Source organism: Pelophylax lessonae, assembly GCF_965119305.1.
Source record: "Pelophylax lessonae genome assembly, chromosome: 6".
Taxonomy (NCBI): domain Eukaryota; kingdom Metazoa; phylum Chordata; class Amphibia; order Anura; family Ranidae; genus Pelophylax; species Pelophylax lessonae.
In genome coordinates this window covers 279,640,788-279,666,786 of record NC_138773.1, presented here as the reverse complement: position 1 = coordinate 279,666,786, position 25,999 = coordinate 279,640,788, and the positions used below count along the sequence as shown (strand labels likewise).

At 36.7% G+C, this 25,999-nt stretch overlaps 1 protein-coding gene across 1 annotated transcript in view; it reads right to left on the bottom strand.

The window, feature by feature from the left end:
• Positions 1–25,999, bottom strand: part of NEB (nebulin) — a 284,716-nt gene that overhangs the window by 29,814 nt on the left and 228,903 nt on the right. Inside the window, exons 121-133 of the mRNA XM_082261121.1 lie at positions 25,235–25,339; positions 20,799–20,897; positions 20,064–20,174; positions 17,994–18,098; positions 17,006–17,110; positions 14,766–14,870; positions 10,073–10,183; positions 9,481–9,591; positions 6,369–6,479; positions 6,128–6,232; positions 4,429–4,533; positions 1,889–1,993; positions 891–983 (exon numbers count right to left, since the gene is read on the bottom strand). Coding sequence (XP_082117247.1) covers positions 891–983; positions 1,889–1,993; positions 4,429–4,533; positions 6,128–6,232; positions 6,369–6,479; positions 9,481–9,591; positions 10,073–10,183; positions 14,766–14,870; positions 17,006–17,110; positions 17,994–18,098; positions 20,064–20,174; positions 20,799–20,897; positions 25,235–25,339 — 1,371 coding nt within the window. The remainder of the gene's footprint in view (positions 1–890; positions 984–1,888; positions 1,994–4,428; positions 4,534–6,127; positions 6,233–6,368; positions 6,480–9,480; positions 9,592–10,072; positions 10,184–14,765; positions 14,871–17,005; positions 17,111–17,993; positions 18,099–20,063; positions 20,175–20,798; positions 20,898–25,234; positions 25,340–25,999) is intronic.

The following is a 25,999-nucleotide window of genomic DNA, read 5'->3' as shown; positions in this document are numbered from 1 at the left end:
TCAGAAAGATAAAAACAGGGATGTGTAGTCACCTTTTGGTGCCTGTTTTTAACTCTGTCAGTTTAAAGTAGAACTATGGTCAGACTATGTGCATTCCAGCATTTATATAGTTTTAACAAGCAATGATTAAGCTTTCAAATAAGCCCTCACTCACCTTTATAATTACACCCACTATGAAACAATTCATCCTCAAAGATAACAATAGGAGCATTTAATTTTTAATATCAGGGGTAAGTGCTTTTCTCTTTTCATCATCCCATTTGCCCTGTATTTACATTAGAGATTAGAAGGCTCGCTTCCTGCAGGGATAAGCCAAGCCAGAGTGGAAAGGAGAAATTTGAAGTAAAACTCAAAAGCTTTCGCTGGAAACTTTAAAATTATTTTATAATGGCTGCAGTCACAGAGGTGATTGAGGGCTTTTTTTAATATGTATATGCTGATTTCTTAAAAATTTGCATATATGTGAATATCTTTAGTCTGGCCACAATTCTACTTTTAATTGTTACTCATATATAATCATATGAGTAAAAATGTATAATGAAGCTGAATATCAGTTCAAGATATGTATTGTTAGCATTGTTTGTGTTAAGTAGTAATATACTATTTAAATATATTAATCAATATAAAAAATATTTACAGATTTAGAATGTTGTAACCATATTTTTTATTTGTCAGTTTTATTTAGAGAAAGTTAATATAATGGTAGTTATAAAGTAGACAACTTTTCTATCTTAGTATGGCAGTTGTTAGATCATTATTATTATTATTATTATAGTATTATATAGTATTATAGTTATTAGAAGGGGGCAGCTAGTGAGCTTGAATAATTCCTATATTAAAATTATTACTGTTATGTTTTTATTATTTTCTTTTTTTATTATTTTTTGTACCGTGCTAATGGCATCCTGTGTTCTTTTAATTCTCTCCATCTCTGGGGTGTGCCCAATAGGTGTTCCTGTTCCAACTTCATCTTTGTACAGTATCTTGTAAGTTAGAATCAAGGTAACAGGTTAATAAACACAACTTTTGGTTTTGTTGTTGGTTTAAGGCTTGAGACTGGTGAAAAGGATAGCATAACAAATTCAACTTTTAACAGATTCAGAATTTGAAACACTTGAAACAATTACAATTATATCTGAAAGTGCCGCATGGCTGATGCTATGTTAGTTACCCTGCAAGTTGTTGGCCTCGGCTCAGTCTACTTTTATATCTTATAACTAATTTAAGATAAAGAGCAGTGGTCAACATTTTATATATTGTGCATATGAAAATTGAATTCTTGACATATACAAACACAGTGGTAAAGCATGCAAAGACAATACAATTCGAACAAAAGCGGGACTCCATAAAGAACTTTTTTTTTATAGCTCAGAAAAGGCATATGCCCTGTCAGGTTTTTATTGCTGGTGTCTCTAGACCAAATGGACCTCCTGAGAAATTGATGGAGAATGCATTTCAGAAATAGGAAGCAGTCAACATGAATGTAGTTTGTATCTTTGGGGCAAACATAGGTTTCTTAAGCATGAACAACAATATTGACCTGATAAAGAATATAATCATTCTACACTATCCAAAACTAAACATTTTTTGGTTGGAGTTCCATTTTAAAATACAAAAAAGATCCAGCACAAACAGACCCAACACAATAAACACATATAAGACTTAAGACAATTTTGATCAGACTCCAAAATGTGTCCTATCACTATAACATTGCCTATTGTGATGGCTTGGTAAGGTGTTTATAAACTGCAGACATAGAAAGCAGTAGCTTATGAAATCAGTGGCCGTTAATGTTAGCTTGTGCCGAAGATGCCTAGGTTAGACTATTTTCTTTTCTTTAATTTGGTATTATTTGTGTTAGAACTGAAAGAATCTTAAAACAAAATACCGAGCTGAAATTCTTTTGATTTTCTTTAACACGCAGAATTTCTGGCGTGTCTTTAACCACTGTGACTTTTCCTTTACTTTGTTTATGGTCACCCTGGTACTGTAGCTATAAGAAAAGAGTAGAATTTGTTAAGATTCATTTGAAAAAAAGACAGTTCTAGATTATGAGAAGTGTAGGGTTTGTCAATACTTGGCTATTGGAGGAAGATCAAGATCAAAATCAGAACACTGAAGGTTCTCAGACTTAACGAAAATCATAATAAAGTATTCCCATTTTAGAAGAATACTTTTTAATGAAAACGACAACGGTACATTTGAAGTAACATAAATGTATCACGTTTCACTTAACACAACCATTTGCAGTCAAGTGTAGAGACAGGAAATCAACATTTGCACACATTTTCCAAACATAGCTGACAATTAGCAAACAGACCTTAGGACTTGTAGTTTACCTGTCTTAAATATACAGTATGGCCTTTCAAAGATTATGAAATTGATGAAAATTTGGACTTCAACAGGCTAGTTAAACCTTATCTCTCCACCTCTCTGCAGTCACCCATTATTGTTTGTATTTATTTTTTTTTTACTTACCTCTCTTCTGTCTTCAGAAATTTCGCACTGAAGTTGTGTGGTGTAATTTCCCGGTGCCCTGATCCTCAACTTTCAGAGGAAAAGGGACGTGGAGTATGCAGGGCTTCCTAACTGACATTAGCACACCCTACTTACGAGGAGCCGTTTTAAGGGATCCATCTCCCCAACAGGAAATGCCGCTACTACAACAGTTAGCAGGCAGCATTTCCCAATGATTTATAACTAACATAAGCTGGTGGCTGCATGAAGAAGTTCCACAACAATAAAGTTAAGGTAATAGCCTCAATTTTATTTGTTAATTCTGTAACAGTAAAAAATGGGTATACATTATTTAATCAAGTGGCTCCACCCAAACAGAAACAGAGGTCAGAAACTTCTCCCAACCTGTCCTCTTAAGGAACATTGGATAAAACCATCTATAAATGCAAACTGACCCCTATAAGCATTATCCATGCAGGGATTTTAAAAATCCTTTAAAAAAAAAAAAAAAGAATAATACCAATATGACAAAGCACTGACTGCAGTTTTGGATTTGCACTGGGAAACAGAATCATCTGCTAGCTTTTTACAGTATCTCTGTAAATCTGTGATTTCCCTGCAGTAATTTTTTTTCCTTTTTTTTTTTTCTTTTTTTTAACATTCTATTTGAACTAGCTATATCATTCAGTTCACTTATCAACCAGGCCAAACTGGAATATGAACTATGGCTGAAGTCAGTCTCACAACAATTGCAAAAAACAATTTTAGGAATATTTATTTTTCATGGTATTTGTAATGATGTATAATTAGATTTGTATTGCCTTAAGGTAAAAATATACCATAATCTTGTTATAATCAGAAAAAAATTATGCTAATTTGCAAATCACTTTTAGGACATTTCTGATAAGAATAAAAAAAAAAATACTGTAAGATTTTTTTGCACACCAAGAAGCTAAAAGGATAAATGTACTTTGGTCATCAATATTCAGTAACCTTACCACCTGCCTCATCAAATTCCTAAATAGTAGAAGAGTATCTCATTTGTGCTGAATAATGGATCAGTCACTGATCGTGACTGGGTGATTGTGTGGGTGAGTAAGGAGATGTCCCTCCAGTAGGTCCTGTCCAATGGGAGATACTGGTGGTGAACCCTTATAGGGCTTGGGCTGCTGCCTTTCTTGTACAGCCTTAATGTAGTTATTGTATTTATATGGAAATGAACGTTTGTTACGAAAAAATAACGAAAACTATTTGAAATGAAATATAATAAGTTTCCACATGTAGACTTAGAATAGTAGTAAAGAAGGCATGTCCAATGGTTAAAAGAATACAAGTTTAATGGTAAATTAGGAGGTGTTTATTGGGAATAGCAACAAGAGAAAGTGGCAGCTGAGTTTCCAGCGGTTTGCAAACCCCTGGAACCTCAGCTGTCACTTTGTCAGTTTTACCTCTGAAACTTAACAAATATATAACCGGCATGGGAATCATTCCCATTTAATAGCATGCAGCAACAGCCCTGAAGGTGGGAGAGCCCTTTTCTTCTGAAAGGCATTGGCTTGATAGACTTTTCGCTGTTCTCAAAAAACGCCTAAGAATTTTCCATCAAACTTGCATTCTTTTGTACATCCGGTGCCCCTTCTTTACTATTATTCCAAGTAAATAGTAGAAGAGACATCAAGTGCAGACTAATGGCAGTTTTCTATACGCAGCACGTCTGACAATGTCTTCATCCTAAAACGTCCTCTAGTAACTACACATGCAGAAGGTCTTCCCATCTTCAGCTCAGTACATGTGGTTAGGATAGTTGCCTAGATCGCTGTAGACGTTGCTTTAGTCAACAGTTTTATCAGTTTAAATCTGGACTATAGTGCAAAAGTGAGAACTGAGTGCTATATTTGCTTTTCCACGTTTCCTCTGTTCTCAAATTTGTTTCAACAAACAAAATGCAGTCATGGGAGAGAATTGACTTACAGTGCTAAAGTTTTTCTGGTTCTCGCGGACTCTCTGCATTTCAGGTGTGTCTAGTACAGGTACGTAATAAGACATGGTTCTCTCTGCCTCCTCTTTGTATTTTTTCTGTAAAACATGAAATATAAAATTAGAGTATAAATAATAGTAATAAAAGCAACAAAAACAAACAATAATAAAAGCTGAAACTGAAAAGTTGTGATAAGCAAATCAACAAAATAGTTTTATTTAAATAGTTTAAATATTTGTAGTTAAATTTTCCTAAGCAGTAATCACCCTCCCCATGCTAAAATGCTCCCCTTTGCATCCACCTCTAGCCTTGGCCAACACCTTTCCCAGGTTAAATGATGACTAGCATCAATCAAACCATAAATAAAATATGGGTTTGGTGATGTCCAACCAAATGAAGGAAGACCTCCTCTGCACCTATAAAAATAGGGGATGGTAATGAGGTTTGCTAAATGGGTGAACACAAATGTATCAATACAGTTGACACATCATAAACAAAAAATTCATTTTATTGAAGTCACATTAATAAAAACACGATAAGATTAAAATGAAGAAGACTGAACCATAGTCTAGTCATATAACAACATTGCAATAAAAATATAACACATTGTAGCATCAATCAAACCACTTTCTTTGAGCAAAAGACACCAAAGACACCTCTCTTGGGGGTGCATCCTCAAGCTGCCTCAACTCAAAAAAGTTGATGCATAAAAACAATGAAGTGTAATCATTACATAGCTGCGCTCTTCACATTACATTACAGACATGCCACTATTTCTACAGGAAGAAGAGTACCAAGGGACATCATGTGACTGGACTAAAAACAGCTCCAAATAAGCTGTGTATCCAAAAGAAATTAAAAAATGAAGCATGGGAGGGGCTAATAAAGGAATTAGCAGGCACCTCATGATACCTGCTTTTTTAGAATGGACAACTAATTGTAAATAACTAAAATGGCTGACAGATTTGCTCAAACAGGGATATATAGTTTTTTTGTAAATAATTATCAGGGCTACAAATATGTATTTTATATCAACCAATGTATAAAACATCAATTTAAAAAAATCAAACAAAAACATATTTTAAAATATAAATAGACTTTGCATGTCCCTTCTGCCAAAAAAAAAAAAAAAAAATTGTGTAATTTTTCTTTTTTTTGTCTACATTGCCTGTGGTGCATGCACATTGCAGTTTACAATGCTGGCATCTGCAAAATAGACCCAAATGGCAGGACAATGTAACATCAGCATAATGATGCATGCACAGCAGTTACACCATCAGTGGATACCCAATGGCCAAAGAGGAAAGATGGTGGCAGAGAAGATACAATGGCAGCACACCAAGTGGCAACGGGACATGTGGACCTGTACACCATGGAGAAAGGCAAACCCAAAGATAAGTCTGCCATAAGGTGCGAGGAGCTGTGCTTGCTTGCACTTTATGGCAAGGTTCTCAAAGACACACCACAGCTCCGCTTTAAAAAATATGAAATCTTATAGGACTCAGTAATGTCCTATTAATGTGATTGCCACTTTAATAACACTTGGATCCCTATATTTATATTCAAAATGAAAAATTCATAAACAAATTCTTACTATATGAATACATTTCATAGTTAGAATAAGAGAAAAGCAAAAATAACTATAGATTTGTTGTTCTCATGAAGTGGATTAGTGATAGAATTTATACCCACCTGGCTTGAAAGATTTTTGACTTGCTGAGCATGGATAATTTCTGGTGTATCTACAACAGTTGTGTAACTGGTCTTTTCCATTTCAGCAGATTGTTTATATTTTATCTGTTGGAAAAGTAATACAGTTTAAAGGCTTTCTAAAAAAGTAGAGAATTCTAAACAAAAAAGCTTAGCAACGTGTATTCATACCATTTGACGGGTAAAACTTGGTAAATAATTTGCTAAAGACCACAGCACTTACCTGGCTGGCAATATCAGTAGCATTCTTTGCTCTCTGGAAGTCTGGAGTTTCCATGCCCGATGATAGACCTTTTCCTTTAATTTCAAGCTCCAGTGTTTTCTTATATTCTTTCTGTAAGAAAAGCCAGCACATACATTATGCAATTGATAAATTGATACATTTTCCTCTATTAACTGTACAACATTGGTAGCAAATATTCTATCCACTTCAGCTCCAGAAGATTTTGCCCCTTCATGACCAGGCCATTTTTTGCTATTCAGCACTGTTAACTGCCGACTGCGTGATAATGCAACGCTGTACCCAAACAAAATTTTTAGCATTTTTTTCACACAAATAGAGCCTTTTTTTGGTGGTTTTTGATCATCACTGAGTTTTTAAATTTTTTTTGCGATTTAAACAAACCCCCCCCCCCCAAAAAAAAAGAACAATATTTTTTATTTTCTGCTATGAAATGTATCCAATTAATTTTTTTTAATCTGATTTCTTCATAAATTTTGGCCAAAATGTATTCTGCTACATGTTTTTGATAAAAAAAAATCACAATAAGTATATGTTGATTGGTTTGCGTGAAAGATATAGCGCCTACAAACTATGGTGTATATATGCTGCCATTTTTATTTTTTATATACTACTAAAGGCAGCGATCAACTACTTATATTGGGACTGCAACACTAACTGATGCTGGGGGGGGGACTGACTTACAGCCACAGACCTCACCAGTGCCATTTATACAGTGATCAGTGCTAAAAATATTCACTGTCACTGTACTAATGACACTGGCTGGGAAGGGGTTAACATCTAGGGAGATCATTGTGCCTAGCTATGTGTAATGTGTGTACAGTCTGCTGTTTTTTTACTAACAATCTCTCAATTTCTCATCCCTCCTTTGCAGGCATGAGAAACTGACAGATAGCTCCCTGTGTACAGAGCTCTGTGTTGAATTTCAATACAGAGCTATCGGCTGTGAATGTACATTGGCCGGGACTTGCTGATGGGCCCCCACTGTGTACAATCATTGTGGGAGCCAGTTTGGGGGATCACATATGGAACACAAACCTGGAAGTACATCGATCGATTGTACAATGTGGGCCGGCGGGCGGTCGTTAAGTGGTTAGAGATATTTTTCATAATATATTACCACTGTATAAATGACTAATTTATCAACAGAACAATGAATACAATGTTCAAAATTAACGAAACAAAACCATACTTAACATTCTGTAGATTCTACAGCAATTTGCATTTGAAAAGGTTACCAAACATAGACATTTCTTTGGTTCAGGTATGTTAAAAGTTTTGAGTCTTTACTAATTACTTAAACACTGAACTCCAGACAACCAGCTAAATATACACAATTTAAATGTTAACAAGCCATTTTATCTGTTAACCACTTCCTGACCACCCGCCGCCTATTTACTGCGGCAGGGGGGCTCTCCTGAGCAGACTGACATAGATCTACATTGGTTGTACGTGGGAAGCTAGGGGGCAAGCACACTCCCGCCCCCACTCGGCAGCGGGCAGCCGATGCGTGTGTCAGGCGGCTCCGATTGCCGCCTGACACCCGCGATCGCTCGCCGCTGAGAGAGAAGGACGGTCAGCTGTTGTAAACAGCCGATCGTTCTTCTCCCTGCAATGACCATAGAGCCCAAGTGATCCTTCTATATAGGATGACATGTCTCTATGGTCATTTCAGAAGCCACGCTCCCCCCCCCACAGTTAGAATCACTCCCCTAGGCCCACACTTAACCCTTTGATCACCCCTGGGTTAACCCTTTTCCTGCCAGTATCATTATTACAGTAACAGTGCATATTTTTAGCACTGATTACTGTAGTAATGTCACTGGTCCCCATAAAAGTGTCAAAAATGTCAGTTAGGGGTCCGATCTGTCAGCCACAATGTCACAGTCCCACAAAAATCGCAGATCACCGCGATTTTTACCAAAAATATGTAGCAGAAAACAAATTGGCCTAAAATGTTAAAAAATTTGGATTTTTAAATTTTTTTTTTGAGAATGTCATATAGCAGAATGTGAAAAATATTGTTTTTTTTTATTTCAAAATTTTCGCTCTTTTTTTGTTTATAGCGCAAAAAATAAAAATCGCACAGGTGATCAAATACCCCCCAAAAAAAGTTCTATTTGCGGGAAAAAAAGGGTTTCAATTTTCTTTGGGTACAGCGTCGCACAACCGAACAATTGTCCGTTAAAATAACGCAGTGCAGAATCGCAAAATATGGCCTGGTCATTAAGGGGGCAAATCCTTCCGGTCTTAAAGTGGTTAAAGGAAATGTGTTTCTGTCCATCCAGTACCAAGATTTAAGTAGCTCTATCACACACTCGTTGCTTACACTTGTTTACACTTACACTAGTGTACAGGTCCTATCAGCATATTCTTTGTATGCACATGTGCACCACAACACAACTCATTGGCTCCTGGTTCTGTTTCTCCATCTCTGAGATGTATAATAATGAATATAGAGCTGCAATAATTTGTGTATTTTATACCTGCCTGGAGTTTAGCTTTAGGCCTCATAAAACGGCACTCAAAACCCACTAGTTTTCGATTTTTTTTACAGCCAGAAAACGCCCCTTCCAAAACTGCTGATAACAGCCTATGTGTGCATGGACACATAGAATAACAGGCTGGGGCGTTTATTGCCTGTAGAAAAAAATCTCTGAAGCCAAAAACAGCAGCCAATGCAAAAAAGCTAAAAAACGCTGAAAAACTCACTCCAAAGCTACTGGCGTTTTTATAACGTCCAGTGTGCATGAGGCCTTAAAGTAAACATGTTAGAAAAGAAATATGAGAGATGCAATAGTTATATTGTTTTATTGGTGCATGCTCATCCTTCTCCTGGTTTGACTGCCTACTAAATCACTATAATGGGTCTAAACTCCCTCAGTGTCTCAGAAAATATTGAAGCCAAACAGCATCAATGCCAAGTATCTAGCAATTCCAGTAAGAAGTCAGAAACGGCAGCCTATATAATTATTTTATGCAAGGTTAAAACCACACTTACTTTTCCTACCTACCATTCCTCAGCAGTATGTGAATCCAATGTCCATGCTGGAAATCCAGCACTGACATAGGGGAATTAAAGGAATACGCATACCTCATTTAGGATGTGTGTGGCATTCTTGGCTCTTATTAGTTCTGGAGTCTCCTCCAGCGCCGTCAGGCCTCGTCCTTTGATAGTGTCAATAAAATCCTTCCTGTACACTTTCTACAGGTCAAGGGAAAAAAGCATAGTTAATGAACAGCCAATCACTAGTATGTGGAAAGATATAAAAAGAACACTGAATACCAAAAAACATAAAAAACATAAAACAACACAGACAGCGAAATACACAGTTAAGACAAAAAACTAAAATATGTTATAAAAAATAAAAATAAATGTTATAAGATACAATACACATATAATTTGGCTATGTTGTATGGGTTATTTTTTTAAAAAAGGCTGGATAAAAATATGTGCATTGTAACATTGTGTTGCAATAATTAGGCAAAATGCGAAGATTTAGGGGAAAGTTAATTGTTTTGAAAATGGGTTTGCTATTTAATAGCAGAAAAAAAAAAGACATAGAAAAGACATAAAACTAACAAATTATAAACAAAGAAACAGCAATATGAAATAGAGGGATTTAGAGGGTATTAGTGTTATTATTTTTATTGATTGAGGTGGTGAAATGTAGAGCAGATGCTACCTCGCTTGCTATTTTTGTAGCATATCTGACATGTAACATTGATGGCGTAACCTCCAAACCAGAAAGGTTTCTGCCCTTAATACTTTCTTCGAAGTCTTTCTTATATTCTTTCTAATAGAGGCAGGAAGAAAAATATCACAAATAGTATTGCATTAACAAGATGTTTCTTAATCTTTCAGTATAGCTGGTTATATCTAACCTTTAAGTAAATGTGCAATTCAGTTATTAAAAAAATATAGATATATACATGTATATATAACATGAGTGTTTTCATTTTATGAAAGTGAGAAAGAAAGAGTGTATTCATTTTTTAAACACGATGTCAAGAAGATGTGCTGCCAGTAATTTTCCTTCAGTTCTCTGGCTACATTAAATGTCTGATTTCTGATTGCCAGCTAAGGGCCAGTGTTCCCTTTGTTGCTTTGCATAGTTGATTTTATTGTTAACAAAGAGGAGAAAGGGACAGCAAAGGGAATGTCTGTTGCAAGCAATCAGGTATCAGCTCAAATCTTTTAAAAGCAATGCCCTGAACCACCCACTCCTGCACCATTAGGGGGCCCTCTTTAATTCTATCCACTTTGTAGTGCTGAAGTATAGTCATGCCCTTACCCTCATGCAAGAAAAAAACCTAAGAATGATCTATAAGCAGGTCCAAGCATTGCCAAGTGAGGTAATAAAGGGTTTTGCTTCTGGAAATGCAGGTGACTTTATTTTTAGAGGCACTGTGGAAAGGTTCTGGGTGGGGCTGGATGGGAATATTTAAGTTAAAGTATAAAGGATGTTGCTAACTATTATGCTTGCTTTAAAGTAATCCTTTTGTTTCACTTCTGCTCTCACTTAAGCCTAGTACAACACACCACTCTTTTTTTCAGTTCAACCCAGCAGGTTGAACAAAAAAAACCTGACAGTTGGGGCTGCTGTACTAACAATCCAATGTTAGTATAGCGATCTCCCCTGCTGATCTATTGTGTTCTGACAGGGGGATGCCTTCCCCGGCTGAACACTCCAGTCAGCGCTCTCAGCCATTGGGAGCCGGTTAGCTACCATACTCACACCATGATCGGGAGTCGGTTGGCTACCATACACACACCATGATCTGGAATCGGTTGGCTACCATACACACACCAGGATCAGGAGCCGGTTGGCTACCATACACACACCAGGATCAGGAGCCGGTTGGCTATCATACACACACCATGATCGGGAGTCGGTTGGCTACCATACACATGGTCCGAATGCTGACAGGTTTTTATTGAACCGGCCGATGTCGTCCGACATTCATCCCGTGTGTTGGGGCTTTAAACTCAGTGTTTCCCACAGTATGTATTAATGCATTTCTCAAAACGGATTCTGTTACAGACAAAATAATGGACAAGAAGCAAAAAAAATCTGTAGAACTTTGTTGGAATTGTTAAAGAAGCTATCTTAAAGATTAAAGGGGGGGGGGGTAAGCTAGAAAATTACTGATTTAACTCCTATATTTTGGGGCTCAATTTATTAAAATGTATGTATTTGCATTTTTTTTTTTTTTTTTTAGTAGGGAAGGGTTAAAACCCATGTGAAGTTATTTTTAATGTCTGTGTCTCTCCCTTTACTTAGTGCCTTAGGAACGCAACAGTATGAGAGAAAAAGAAATCACTAAATATTTAAGGGAATTCAACTCTTGTCACTTGTCTCCAAAACAGGTTTGTCCTATTGCAGATTTCCCCTCACTTCTTGGTTTGGTGACAACTGTTATGTCAAAATTGGATTTCCCTTCAATTTCTGTCTCAGTGATGATGGTCACTAGGACACATAGAGAGGGTGAATGTATCTAGTAGGGACACAGCAATAAACACGCCAAAGTTTACAGAGTACTTTATGCACACTATGAACACTGGTGTGGCACTTTCACTCCTTTTTCTACATTTTTTGAACTTCTTCCTGAAGCCACTATTGGGGCTTGCTGTATCCTTTGTGCGCAGACTCACCAAAGCTTGTCAACTAAAATAATTCATCGGGTCACTTGCATTGGGTGTTAAAATCAGGAGATCTAATGCCCCTTACACAAGTACAGAAATTAAAACTTGACAAGGGTTCTAACTCTTCGAAATTGCATACACCCAAAACTTTTTTTTTTAAACTGGCTAAGGGCACCATAAAAAGTATGAGAGCCTAAAACACCAGTTTGATATGTCTGATTTTTATCTATTTTTTTATTCCAGATTTTGAATTGTTTCATAATACCTCATTCTCTTTGTCTGCTGACTATCAGAATAATTCAGTTCATCAGCTATCACTGCATTTAGGCAGTAAGCAAGGAGCAAGATCCCTTGGGTGGCCAATAGTCAAACCACAGCTGCAAAAGTAGGTATGACTGTAAATAGCTCACCAGCTTCTCTTGCCATTTCTGTCCCTATTTGGTTCCCAGGTGAAGTAAGTAAATTACTAAGATTCAGAACTTCCCAGCCCCACAAACTAGTTATTACAGTTGAAACTTATTTTTGTGTTTAAGGGATTTACATACAATATAACAAAAGATCAATACATGCTACAGTACATTAAACTGCTTATACATGCATATTTCAGCTTGTATAAGATTACCATTTAACAAAAACAATATCAGCTTCAAGAAATTTCCTTCTTGAAGGACTTAACAATTTTAACAAATGTATTAAAAATACCATGACACCATTCAACAGACATTAAACCTGTCACTGTATTCACGCATCATAAGATCATTGCAATATTTTTTTTCTCTCTAATTTCAACAATTTAACATCATAAAAACTTTTACAAACAATTTTAGATTTCTGAAATTATAAAAAGTAAATACATATGTTTCATGTTTCAATCAATTACTATGTGTCCAGGCAGATAAAAACAGTTACTATCTCAAAATATACTGTAAGAAAAGCCCAAATACTGACGATGAAAACAATGCATCTATTTTATTTAATAAATGACACTTGGTAGACAAAAACATTTAAAGCAGAAGGTTAGATTCTTCTCCTGTGCATGTCACCTTACTTTCTGTCTTAGGCCGGGTTCACATATGTGCGGCCACAGGTTTCAGTCTATGGTCCGGTGCATGTCTGTTCACCGATTCAGGTGTGAATCAGGTCAGAATTTTTGCCTGGATTTGCACCTGAACTGGACCCAAACACTCACAGGACCCTTTTGGAATCTGGACCGCGACTGCCCCAGACATGTGTGAACAGGCTCCATTGAGAGCGGGTCACACTCGCATGTCACGCGAATTGGATGCGGAGAAATCCACATCCAATTTGCACATATGTGAACCCAGCCTGAGCTCACGCATTAAAAGCGGGTGTTTGAGGGGCGTTAAAAGTGCCCCTCAAACGGCTATGCAAATGATACAATAGACAGCACACAATTCACATGATCAAAACATGAAGGTGTTTGCGGGGCGTTAAAATTAGTTCATTTCCTCTAATGTCTCGTTTAAACAGGCATTTGTGGTGCGTTTTTTTTTTTTGCACCTTAACGATATTCAAACGGTTCAAAACTGAGCATAGGGCATTTGGGGAGCATTTTTAACTCTTCATTAATGCTTGTAAAGCGCCAGTCTAACGCCCATACTAAAGCTCACTGACGCAAGTCTAACGCCCATACTAAAGCTCACTGACGCCAGTCTAACGCCCATACTAAAGCTCACTGACGCCAGTCTAACGCCCATACTAAAGCTCACTGACGCCAGTCTAAAGCCCATACTAAAGCTCACTGACGCCAGTCTAAAGCCCATACTAAAGCTCCCTGACGCCAGTCTAACGCCCATACTAAAGCTCTCTGACGCCAGTCTAACGCCCATACTAAAGCTCTCTGACGCCAGTCTAACGCCCATACTAAAGCTCACTGACGCCAGTCTAACGCCCATACTAAAGCTCTCTGACGCCAGTCAAACGGCCATACTAAAGCTCACTGACGCCATTCTAACGCCCATACTAAATCTCACTGACGCCAGTTTTACGCCCATACTAAAGCTCACTGACACCTGTCCAACGCCCATACTAAAGCTCACTGACGCCAGTCTAACGCCCATACTAAAGCTCACTGATGCTAGTCTATTGCCCATACTAAAGCTCATTGATGCCAGTCTAATGGCCAAACTAAAGTTCACTGATGCCAGTCTAACGCCCATACTAAAGCTCACTGATGTCAGTCTTATGCACATACTAAAGCTTACTGATGCCTAAGATCCATACTAAAGCTCTTTAAAGCAAGTCTAACACCCATACTGACGCTATAGGAGCATTTGTTAAGCGTTAGAAATTTAGTCAAGCGTAAACAAGCCCTTAGGGTCAAAATGTGAGGGAAAATCTTTCCAATAGGGATACAGGAAATATTACATCATCTGCCAGATATTTGTATATCCGAAACAAATATGGGGGGGGGGGGGGATTTACTAAAAGGAAATGGTTGAATGATGGAAGTCAACAGAGTTTCACCTAATTTACTAAGCCCTGGGGAAGATTCCTTTGCAAAGTGCAACCTCCCTTGCAAACTGAACAGACTATTTAGTAAATTAACCACACGGAGTTCCACTTTTATATATATGTTTTTTTGTTCATTGAATCTATATGTATTGATTTTTAACCACAAGATAAAAAAAGTAAAATTACAGTTTTTTTCTGGTTTATGCTCCTGCCGGTGGTCCCTGGCTACAGAGTACTGTAAGTTTGTAAGGACTTACCTCGCTCTGCATATGCTGAGCCTCTTTAGCTGTGACATAGGTTGGAGTCTCAAAGTCCAGCATAGCTTTGCCTCTCTCTTTTTCATATTTCTCTTTGTATTTCACCTGTTGTGGAATACATTAGACACATTAGACAATTATTAACAATATTCAATTGAGCCTAAGAAATTGATTAGGACTGGTAAAACTACATTAAATATTCTAATGGATTGGATTTTAACAGAAGAGAGGAGCAGGTAACAAGTACACAGAGATTCATGATTGAAAAAAAAGTAAATAGTTAAAGACCAGAGAGTTAAAAGATACAAGAGGAAAAAAAGGAGTAGAGAAAACAAAGTGACAGAATCATATTTTTTTAAATATTTAAATGGAAATACGGGTTTACATTTTAATTTTCCTCTGCTATTGACTTATATCAACCAATAAAGTATCAGCTGTTATCTATTTCTTTTCCAGGATAGCAAATAAATTAAATGTCAAGTTATTAACCATGCCTTACTTTTCTTTTACTCTATATATTTTCCACTGGTGCTATTGAGCATTCTCAAAATAATTCAATCTCATAAGTGTTCATTAATTATCTATGACATGGTTTACCTTTATTGTTTGCATTTTAGGCTTAAAAAAGTAGACAATATACTACTAATACAAATAGGAAAATATCCACACCATCTTTGAAATTGTGTTTGAAAAAAAAAATAGTCACCATTTTTTTTTCTTTTTACAATTTTACAAGTTGGATTCAATTCTGAATTTGTTCTGCAAATTAAAGTGGTTGTAAACCCTTATATACTGTATACCTAGTGAAGTGACTTGTCTCAGGTGATACACAGAGATTAAACAAATCCTGCTACATAAGCTGCGCCTGTTTATCTACAGTTTTCTCTTCCCTACATCTGTTCAAAGTCCAGAGTTCATAAAGCTTGTCTGAGCTGTCAGAAAAAAGGGGCAGAGAGCTGAATTTACACACTTTGCAGAGCTTAGTGAGATGCAGGGGCTGCGGGCATGGTGCAGGAGTACAGGAGAGGCAGTGCTGCAGGCAAGGTACAGGAGATTCTCCTGGAGAATCTCCTGTACCATGCCCACAGCACTGCATCTCCTGAGGAGATGCAGGGGCTGCCGAGAGGTCTCACTTACCATTTGGTGAGGTGCCTTGCATTTAAAAATGGTGCCACCTGGCGCCAACACGTCACCGCGCATGCGCCGTCTGCCCAAGAATAGCCGACTGTGTACAGGCTTTCCCGAGCGGACATTTTTTGTTCAGGTTCCGTTGCCACGGTGCGTTCCCTGCCCAAGACCATCGGAAATATGTGTTTTCCAATGGTCTTAGACGACCCCAGCTTGAGAACCACTGATCTAAACGGACCGGAGTGCCCTGAGATTAGGTAAGTCTAAGCATCTTATTTTTACAGGGTAGTTAGTATACAGTAGGTGTTAGAAGAAGGGTGGGAGCATTTTTAAGCTTTGTTAGTTCTAGCCCAGACTTGTACTTTAACTATTGTAGTCAGTGGTAAAACTCCCAACTTTCTTTTACTATGTAGTAATTTATATAAGACCTGTAGCTGACATTACCCATAAGTGTTAGAGCTTTGCCAGTCCAAAAGCTTTCAGCACAATTTAACAGCACAATATTGGAGGTTGCTACAGGTAGGGTATGTTCAGGCACTTCTAATTGATACATTTATTTTTTTATAATTTACATTTTACATAAATATAAAGTGCCTGAACATACTGTACTTGCAGCAACCTCCAATAATAAAAAATATGTAAAATAGCTTATAGGATTGTAAAAACCTCAATATGAAAATAAACTAATCAAACAATTATAGTTTTACTTTAACATGACTTGGTAAAGCAAACAGAGTTACCTGACTGGAACACAACTTTTAACCTATAGCAAATCTCCATTGAAGATAAAGATTTTTCAGTGTTACAAGTATACTTAAGCAGAAGATGTCAAACATAACTGTCAGCATCCATCAAATATTCTTGTAAGCAAGCAACGCAGAAAACATTCATAACATTCAGCTAGAGTCTGACTTACTAAACGGTAATGTTCACAGGTAATAAATACAGTTTCAGGAGAATAAAAAAAAATCCTTTGAATGAGATTGGGTATTTGGGATGAACATAAAGAAGTAAAACAATGACTTCTCTAGTAAGTCTGACACTTAAGGTTTGCATGGTTTACAAGAAAAATTCATTAAAAGCAATAATTAAAAATGATACTTATAACTTACTATGCTCTGTAGTTCTGTTGCCTCCTTTACATGAACTTGTTCAAGTGTATCAGACAACATTTGGTGGTGACCCTTACTCTTCTTAAATTCCTTCTTGTACTGGTACTGAAGGAAAGTGTCAAAAACGGCCTCAAACATAGTCTAGTAATTACCCTGTATGCTACTGGATACCAAGATTATTTGAATTTAACTCAAATTTGATTTTAACATAAAATACATCTATTAATAAAAATATATAATTATGATATTGTAATATTAATATCCTTTAGAATTCAGCCAAATCCAAGTAATATTTTGGCATATTAAATATTTAGCTGGCTGAATCATATCAAAATTAAAATCAATGCATAATTTATAATTTATAAATATAATTTTATATAGTTATTAATTTATATTGTTTATATTTATATTGTTTGCATACATATATATTTTTAGTAGTTTTCATAAACATATTATGTAAATTATTATGATTAACAAATAGGACTTGTACTTAAATGATAATTTTGATATCCTTGGTTTTCTTTTAAAAAACATTTCAGAATATACATGAGCACATAAAAAAGCCACATACTGTAAAGCAAAAAGATAGGGTGCTTTAAAAAGCTGGATTGCCCATTAATAAAAATCAAGTCAAAGTTTTTATGTATAAAAATATTAATATTATGATGTAAAATGTTTTATTTTATTAAAATGGGAATTATTCAAAATGTGTTAGAGTTTTATTGAAATAGATAAGATTTAAAATAAAAAGGTTAGAAAACTATTTTTTATTAGCAGTTACGTTTACTACTTTTTTTTTCTTTTTTAAAGATACCATAAATGAGCAGCTATATTAATGATAGTAATGAGCTAGTGGTTAAATAGGAAAAGGATAACTACCAACTGATGCCCAAGAGGAAAGCAGAGAAATCAGCGTAAGTTATTATGGACAATGGAAGTGAGTGCTGAAATTATTATGAACAGTATTATGTTTTATTAGATAGCTTACATCACTAGCTAGCTTGCTTGTGCCGGTAATATGCTGCATATTGAGAGATTCCGCCATGTCAGTCACAGGTTTGTGAAGCTTCTTAAGATCTGCCTTATATTTCACCTGCAATACAAAAAAAAATGTACATTTGTTACCTAAATAAATTGTACAATATGCTCTTTAAAGTGGAACTTTAGGAAAAAAAAAACAAAATATTGTGGAACAAGCAGGGTTTTTAATGCAGAACAGGCACACTGGGTTGATTTACTAAAACTGGAGAGTACAAAATCTGGTGCAGCTCTGCATAGAAACCAATTAAAGCTTAATTGAACAAGCTGAAGTTAGGAGCTGATTGGCTACCATGCACAGCTGGACCATATTCTGCACTCTCCAGTTTTAATAAATCAACCCCATGTGTCAGTGTACAATTTTGGCAGGGCCGAGGTGAATGAACTCATGCACATGCAAGGAAGTGATGTAATCTCGGCCCAGCCTATGGAAATGGCTGGAGATTGGTAAACCACAATCAGACCAGCCAAAGATTTCAGCAACCAGCAGGAGCTCCGGGACACCACGGCACTGGAGGGAAGGTAAGTATAGCTCCACTTTAACATATATTAAAGAGGAACTTCACCCAAAAGGGGTAGTTCCACTTCTCCACCTCCTTCCCCACTCCTCTATTAGTTTTGGATACATTTATTTTTTTGGAGGGAGCAGGTAGCTTGTTTTGATATGTACCCGCTCCAAGTTCGCCCCCCCTCCTTTCCCCACAGCCTTCTGGGACAGGGTTCAGGTCCCAGAAGGCTGTGGGTGCATTCAAGGCTTGTAGAGCATCTTGCACATGCAAAATGGGAAGCCAGCTGTGAAACTGCAAGGAGTCACAGCTGGCCTCCCACACTAGACATGGCAATGCCAGGGACCCGCAGAGGACAGGGCTGGATCCCTGGGTGGGTAATTGTCCTTTTATTAAAAGTCAGTAGCTATAGAATTTGTAACTGGTGACTTCTACATTTTCGTGGGGATTGAAGGTCCTTTTTAAAGTGTATGTCTTAGCAAAAAAAAAAAAAATCACTACATGTCAACCAGTGTTGGGGGTAACGAGTTACAAAGTAACGGATTACAGTAACTACATTACTTTTTTTGGTAACGAAGTAACGTAACTAGTTACAATACTAATATTGGTAACTAAACTACTTTACTAGGCTATAGGAGGTAACTACACTACTTTACTAGGCTATAGGAACGCGATTTCCTGTGTTACCCAAGCCGTGCGATACAATCGTTATTTCGAAGAATAGAGAGGGATAAAGTTTATGACTTTTTGTTGCACTTTATGTTTTATTCTGTTTTTTCAGGTTTTGTTCTCATGTTTCCCAAAGCCTGTGTTTATACAATAAACTCTATGCAGAAAGAGTGTCATATATCTTCTTCTACACTGTCAATTAAGAAAGAGGAAGGTAAAGTAATAAGTAGTGAAGTTACTTTTCAAATGCAGTAACTAGTAAAGTAATCTCGTTACAATTTACAGAAGTAACTAGTAACTAGTTACATTTTTTGAGTAACTACCCCAACACTGATGTCAACAATACATGCATATTTTCCCATGTTTAGTCTCTTTAAAAATGCTGCAAGTACAGAAAAATACCTGCCGATCCAGTGAGCTGCTAACTTCCTGTTTAAGCTAATAATGCTGCCGCGCTGGAAACAGTGCTTTCAGCCCTGCCTATTTCTCCTCTGGTGAACTACAGAATACCCCCTTTTATGGTATGCAGATAAGGAGAGTAAGAGGTATTCTATGTTGCATACAAAGAGAAATGTGCTGGGCTGACTGGGAGAGAAGAGTGGGGATAGATGGGGTTCTGTAGTCCAGCAGGCAGGGCTGACAACGCTGCTTGGGATTTCAGTGTAGTAGTGGCACTGTATTGTTGAACAGAAAGTTAGGAGCTCATAGGATTTTACATTTTCTGTACGTGCACTGTTCTGCAAGTCCCATAGAATGAGGGAAATAAAAATGTATTGCTAAGATGTACCAAACATTTTTTATTTTGCCCTGACATGCTGGTATTAAATAGAAAATCTGCATTTTACCTCACTAGCAAGAGTATTTGCTTCTTTCATGACTTCATAGATTTTGGCTTCCTTGAGATCATATTGTGGTCTCTTTCCTTTGTCTTTTGAAAACTGTTCCTTGTATTTTACCTGAAAAAAAACCCAATAATTAAAACACAATTCAGTGGAATCACATTCATGGAAATTCCCACAAAACGGATCGTAAACCAGACTGGAACTCCTAAAACAGATAATGTACATAAACAATACATTTCATGTAACGTTTAAAATTATTTCATAATGCATTACTTTACATGTTTTACTTCATACATGCTTCAACGCCTTATCCCAATTTTACAGAACAAACTATGTCAATTATGTGCATTTTCTATTTGCTCTTCATTACTTTTGAGTTATAGCAACTCTCATAGATTCCACCTATTGAACAATTTGTTGCAGATAGGTGGCCATGATATAAATTTACTTCTTATTTATAAATTGACATAGTTTTTTTGGACAAAAATGCAATTGTTGTGCAGAGACCATGCATTTATTAAACAATATTCAGTTCCTATCACGTAAAGACAAAAATACCGCAGGAGGCATTTAAGCAAGAAGAGCCATAGGATACCCATAGCACCTATTCAGTAGATAAAAATAACTGCAAAACTCTAAGGCCTAGAGTTTGTTTTGGCACCTCTTTTCATAAATGTCCCCCAGGTGTATCTCTACAAGAACTTAGCATTCACAGTTTGCATGACGTGCATATCTTACATTACTAGTGAGATCATTAGCTTTCTTAAGTGTCCTCATGATGGGGGTGTCATAAGATGATGCTCCATGTCCCCTCAGCTTTCCTTTGCCATACTCAGCCTAAAATTGGCAGTAAAGGTTCAGATTAGTAATGTTTGCTAGGCTTACACAAGCCTCATGAAACTCTTAGACCAACTGTGACAAGTATACCATCTCTGTATGTGGGGAAAAAACAAGGTATTAAGTTCGAGAGAGTTTTTCAAATTGTAAAAACAGCTCCACTATGTTATATGTAACTATTTTTTCTTATAATTGTTAAATAAAAAAATGTAGCTTGGATCCTATTTCTTAACTAGATACCTCTTGCCTGTATATACTGAACATAGATATGTTGTGGACTGATCAGCAATAATTTACCACCAATCAGTGGCATTAGAGGCTCAGACACTCAGGCTGGGTTTACACTGTGTGCAGCGTGGCTCACAGCAGGGTGTCCAGGGCATCCCTGTTCACCGCTTCACATCCAAATTTGGTCCGAATGTTTGGCTGAATTCGGACCTGAAACAGACCAGAAGATGCACAGGACCCTTCTGCCTTGAGAGCCAGTCACAGTTTCCTGATATGCATATTGAAACCCGCATCTGATTCGCACCAGTGTGAACCCAGCTTAAAGTAAGGCAACCTAATTAAACTCTCACAAATACATCAGCAACTAATACCAACTTAAAATGTATATCTAGTCATAACATTTTTAGTTTTGGATAGAGTTATAAATGGCCACCAGAACAGATAGTGAATATTTCCAGTGGGGACATAGAAAACAATAAAAGGCTGCCAAAAAGAGATGCAGATATTACCTCACTCCCCCCAAAAGGAAATCCAATACAAATACTGTAACCTAGAATAATGTAGGTGCAGATTAATGCCTTGGTGAATAATTATATGTGAAGGGATCTGTTGTAAAAGGCATGTATACTCAACCACCTAATATATTAAATACTGTACTGTATACTGCATGGCTTTTAGGATATCAAAATGAAATGACCAGGGCATAAAATCATAAGCACAAAAACAAATAAATAAAGCTGACTTATTTGTTTAAAGTGAAACTAAGGGTCCATTCACACTAGCGCGACTTGTCAGGCGACTTGGTCGTCTGACAAGTCACGGTCGGTCGCTCGCCATTGAATAGTACAGGACCCGTTCTAATAGGAGCGACACACGTTAAATTTTTCCTTTTGTTATATGCACCATTGATTATTCATAGGTGCTCTATTTACGGATGTTATTTTTAGATTATTCTGATACGACGTTCCACAATGGGCCTATGTATATACAGCTTAATTAGGTTTATGCGCCCCTTCTGGTACCTAATCTCTTATTATATTGATTGTTAGGTTTATTGCGATTTAATAACTAATATGGATTGTATTTTGTTTTCCTCCATATATAGTAAGGTTTCATCAAATATATAATAAACAAGAAACCACGATATGGCCATATGGTGGGACTAAATCCCCATTTTTATTTATGGATTGTCTCCATATTTGATAGTCATTTCTTTTGCATGTGTGCGCTATTCTTTCTTAATATACATGTTGCTTTGTCCATAACTGCACTGGCTTTAGATATACATGTTCAGGGTTTGCTCCCCCAATTTTTTGCTTGTTTATTGTGTATTCGGTCTGACCAGACTTCTGAGGTTGAGCATCCCATCCCCCCCACACACCTGTACTCTATTGGTGTCCACTATCAAGTAGATATAGGAGGAGTCCCCTGTAGTGCATTAGCACATCCTTCCCAGCAAGGAGTGTTGTCTCCAAGGGTAAGAGAGGCTGGATTCACCCCTTTTTTATGGATAGTGTAGGACCCACTGATAATGGGGTACTTTGACGCAGTGGTGGGCTTGAGCACGATATGGCCATATGGTGGGACTAAATCCCCATTTTTTTTTATGGATTGTCTCCATATTTGATAGTCATTTCTTTTGCATGTGTGCGCTATTCTTTCTTAATATTTCATCAAATATATACCTAAAGAACTAATGAGTCTCAATCTATGGGCTACACAAGATGGCGTCTTTGTTTACCATTTGATTTTAGATTTTACATCAGGCCCTTAGTAATTGGCCGTGCCTATTTAGTATTGCATTAGGCTATATAAAGACATCCAATGTAAAACTCCGTCATCCCCTGAAGAAGTCACGTGATCTTGACGTAATGCGTAGGGTGTGAACGGAGAATACTGGAAGCGACGCCAGTACCATCATGGGCGATAAGGCTTGAGTCACCGCTGGACGTATCTATCTTTTAATTGTTAGTGTTTTGCTGCTTTGTTTCATTAAATGGCTTATCTTACTACACCATGAGAGTTTCCTTTCATCCCCCTGTATGAAAACACGGAGATAAGTGATCCTTATGGCCCTTGAGATTATCAGCCAGGCATAGGGCTGATGCACCTTTATGGAGGCATACGTGCTGAGGACATCTAGTGGTGGAAAACGAGTAGGACCATTCTAAGGATTTTTTAACACTACGTGCCTATTTCAAGTGTAACTGAGGTGAGCTGCTAGAGAGCACAGTGCTGCCAGCTGTCAACACTGGGGAAGGGACACATGACAGTATTTATTAGGGACTTTTTTTCACGTTTTTTTTTTATGGATTATTGTCAAACGTTTTATTGAAGATTACACACTTTTTCATTTTTTTTAGCAGGTGTGCACTTATTTCTATATAAAGTGACACACCATTTGTTCCAAGGAATTTACATATGTTTGATTTCAATTATTTTGTTTTACACATCGCATTTCTATTTTACTTTGCACGATTGCATAATGCACTTTAAAGATTGTTTACATGAATGCACTTTATGTTAATATGATGAATTATGCTAATATGTTTATGAACTAAGTTTTCACTTTCACATTTTTTCGACATTCTATATTTATAAGTTTCCAACTTAATCAGCTATATAAGGGTAGTGCTACACTCATTTTCTTACTATTTTTACACCCTAATCACTGAGGATAAGCATCTAAGTGTTGGCAGCAATCCAGTACTAATTAGCTATTATATATCTTATCTCATATTTTTTATCTTTTCACTTTTACATATATTTACAGCGCGAGAGTCTTTCATACTTATTCATCCTAACGCTCCTATATATTTCAGTAGTATCCCTGTTCCTTGGTTTCTTGTACTTGCTGTTGGAGAGGGGAGGGGTGACCACACACTTCCATTTCTTCACTTTCTCCTTCCCCTTCTCCATAATACCCATTCTACTCTCCTTACACCCTTTCTCATTTTTTTCCCCAACTCTTCTCTCTTTCCTACTTGTTTCTTCTGGTGCGCATTGGTGTTTGGTTGTCTAGTCACCCTAGTTTCCTGTTGCAATCTTATTTGCCGTTTTTAAATAATAAGCATTGAAAATATTTATCCCTCATATGTAATCCAATTTCAGGATAACATTTGGAGCAAACTGAAGTTAGGAACATTATCCTGTACTTTGGCACAACTTATTTGTATTCTTTTCTGTATATAGAGATGTGTCGACTTCCTAATATCTTATGCTTCAGACATGTATAATGTGACTGTGTCAAAGGATTAATAAAAAAGAAAAGTGAAAAACTATTTTTCACCTTTATGTGCACTTTCTATAGTGATAATCCAATTGAACCATTAATCATATTTTATATATAAAGTTGTAGGTCCATTCGTTGTGTTATAATTAAATGATTGTAGATCCACAAAATGTGTACTGCATGCATTATGGATTGCAAGCAGATTTTACTGTTCTTGCTAGATATTTACCAACTGTTTGATTATGCTGTAGATACTGTTTTATTAGTGACTGGTGTGTTGCACTAATTTGCTGGTGAATAGTTTTACATGTTGTGGATCTACAATATTAGGGAGCAGCTCCAATTGTGAACTCCTAAAACATACTGAAATATATTACTTATACGTTATGTAAAGTACATAGATATAGGTCTGAAGGCTGTGTAGTAGAATTGTGGGACTTAAACCAGTAATTCCGATGTTTATGTGTTTTTTTTGTGCTTATGATTTTATATCTTTATAATTTAATTTCGATATCCACTAAAATTATATACAGTATGTATATTTTTAATATATTAGAGACCAATATATGTTTTTAATATATTATGTAGTTGACAATACAAGCCTTTTATAACAAATCTCTTCATATATAAACAATATAAACCATACAAAGTTGACTTTACTACTACTCCACCCTTTACTCTATCCAAATTAGAGATACTGTACACTTTAATGAATGTGAACAATGAATGAAACTATACTGGTGTAACACAAAGTTAGAGCAATACATTTTATGCTGCACTGGCTGTCAGCATTAGGATATTTGTTTGATATAAAGCAGGTGTAGGTGAAGGGTCACTGTTTCAGAAAGTTAATTAAAATATTCTTCTTTTTTCTCACCTGGCTTGTAAGTTTGGACACTTCCTGAGCCAGTTCAATATCTGGTCGTCCAAGACCAGTGATACCACGGCCAGCTTCTTCACGGGCTTTAGCTTTGTACTGGACCTAAGAACAAACAAAAGTATTGTGTTAGTCTGCATACAAATAATAGGATTTCTGTACTCACTGTGGAATTACCACTTTATAAATCATTCAAATTATTTTCTTGGAATCAATTTAGGGACACAGCTTAATGATTAGGTAACCTGGGGTTATACTGCCGCCTACAGGAGAAGTGCACACTAGACACATAGAAGCTGAAGGACAGATCTGTGGAGTATATAACCCCTCCCACTAACATATGAAGGTAGGGATCTGTGTCCTTCAATGGAAATTATTTTACAGTAAGTACTATTTTCTCTGAGGGAACTATATAGCTTAATGGTAATCAAGCAACAAAGGGACATCAAAAACAAAGGGGCAGGCACACCAACACAAACACAGGTGAAACCATAAAGCAAAACAGAGGGCGCAACAGCCTAGTGCATCCTCAAAACATAACTTTATTTAATGCAAAGGTGGTAAATATTATACTCATAAAATGACAAATGCATCATAGCCCCTCAAAAAGAAACGGCTCTGAGGAAAAGGCAAGTCCTCGAAACGCATTTATCTGTTGGATCTGCAATTGTCCTGTCACGTGTTATGATGTATTGTGGACTGGATGTTGATGTTTTTGTCATTTTTCAGTGTTTCCAGTCTTCCCTAGTCTGATGAGGGTAGCAA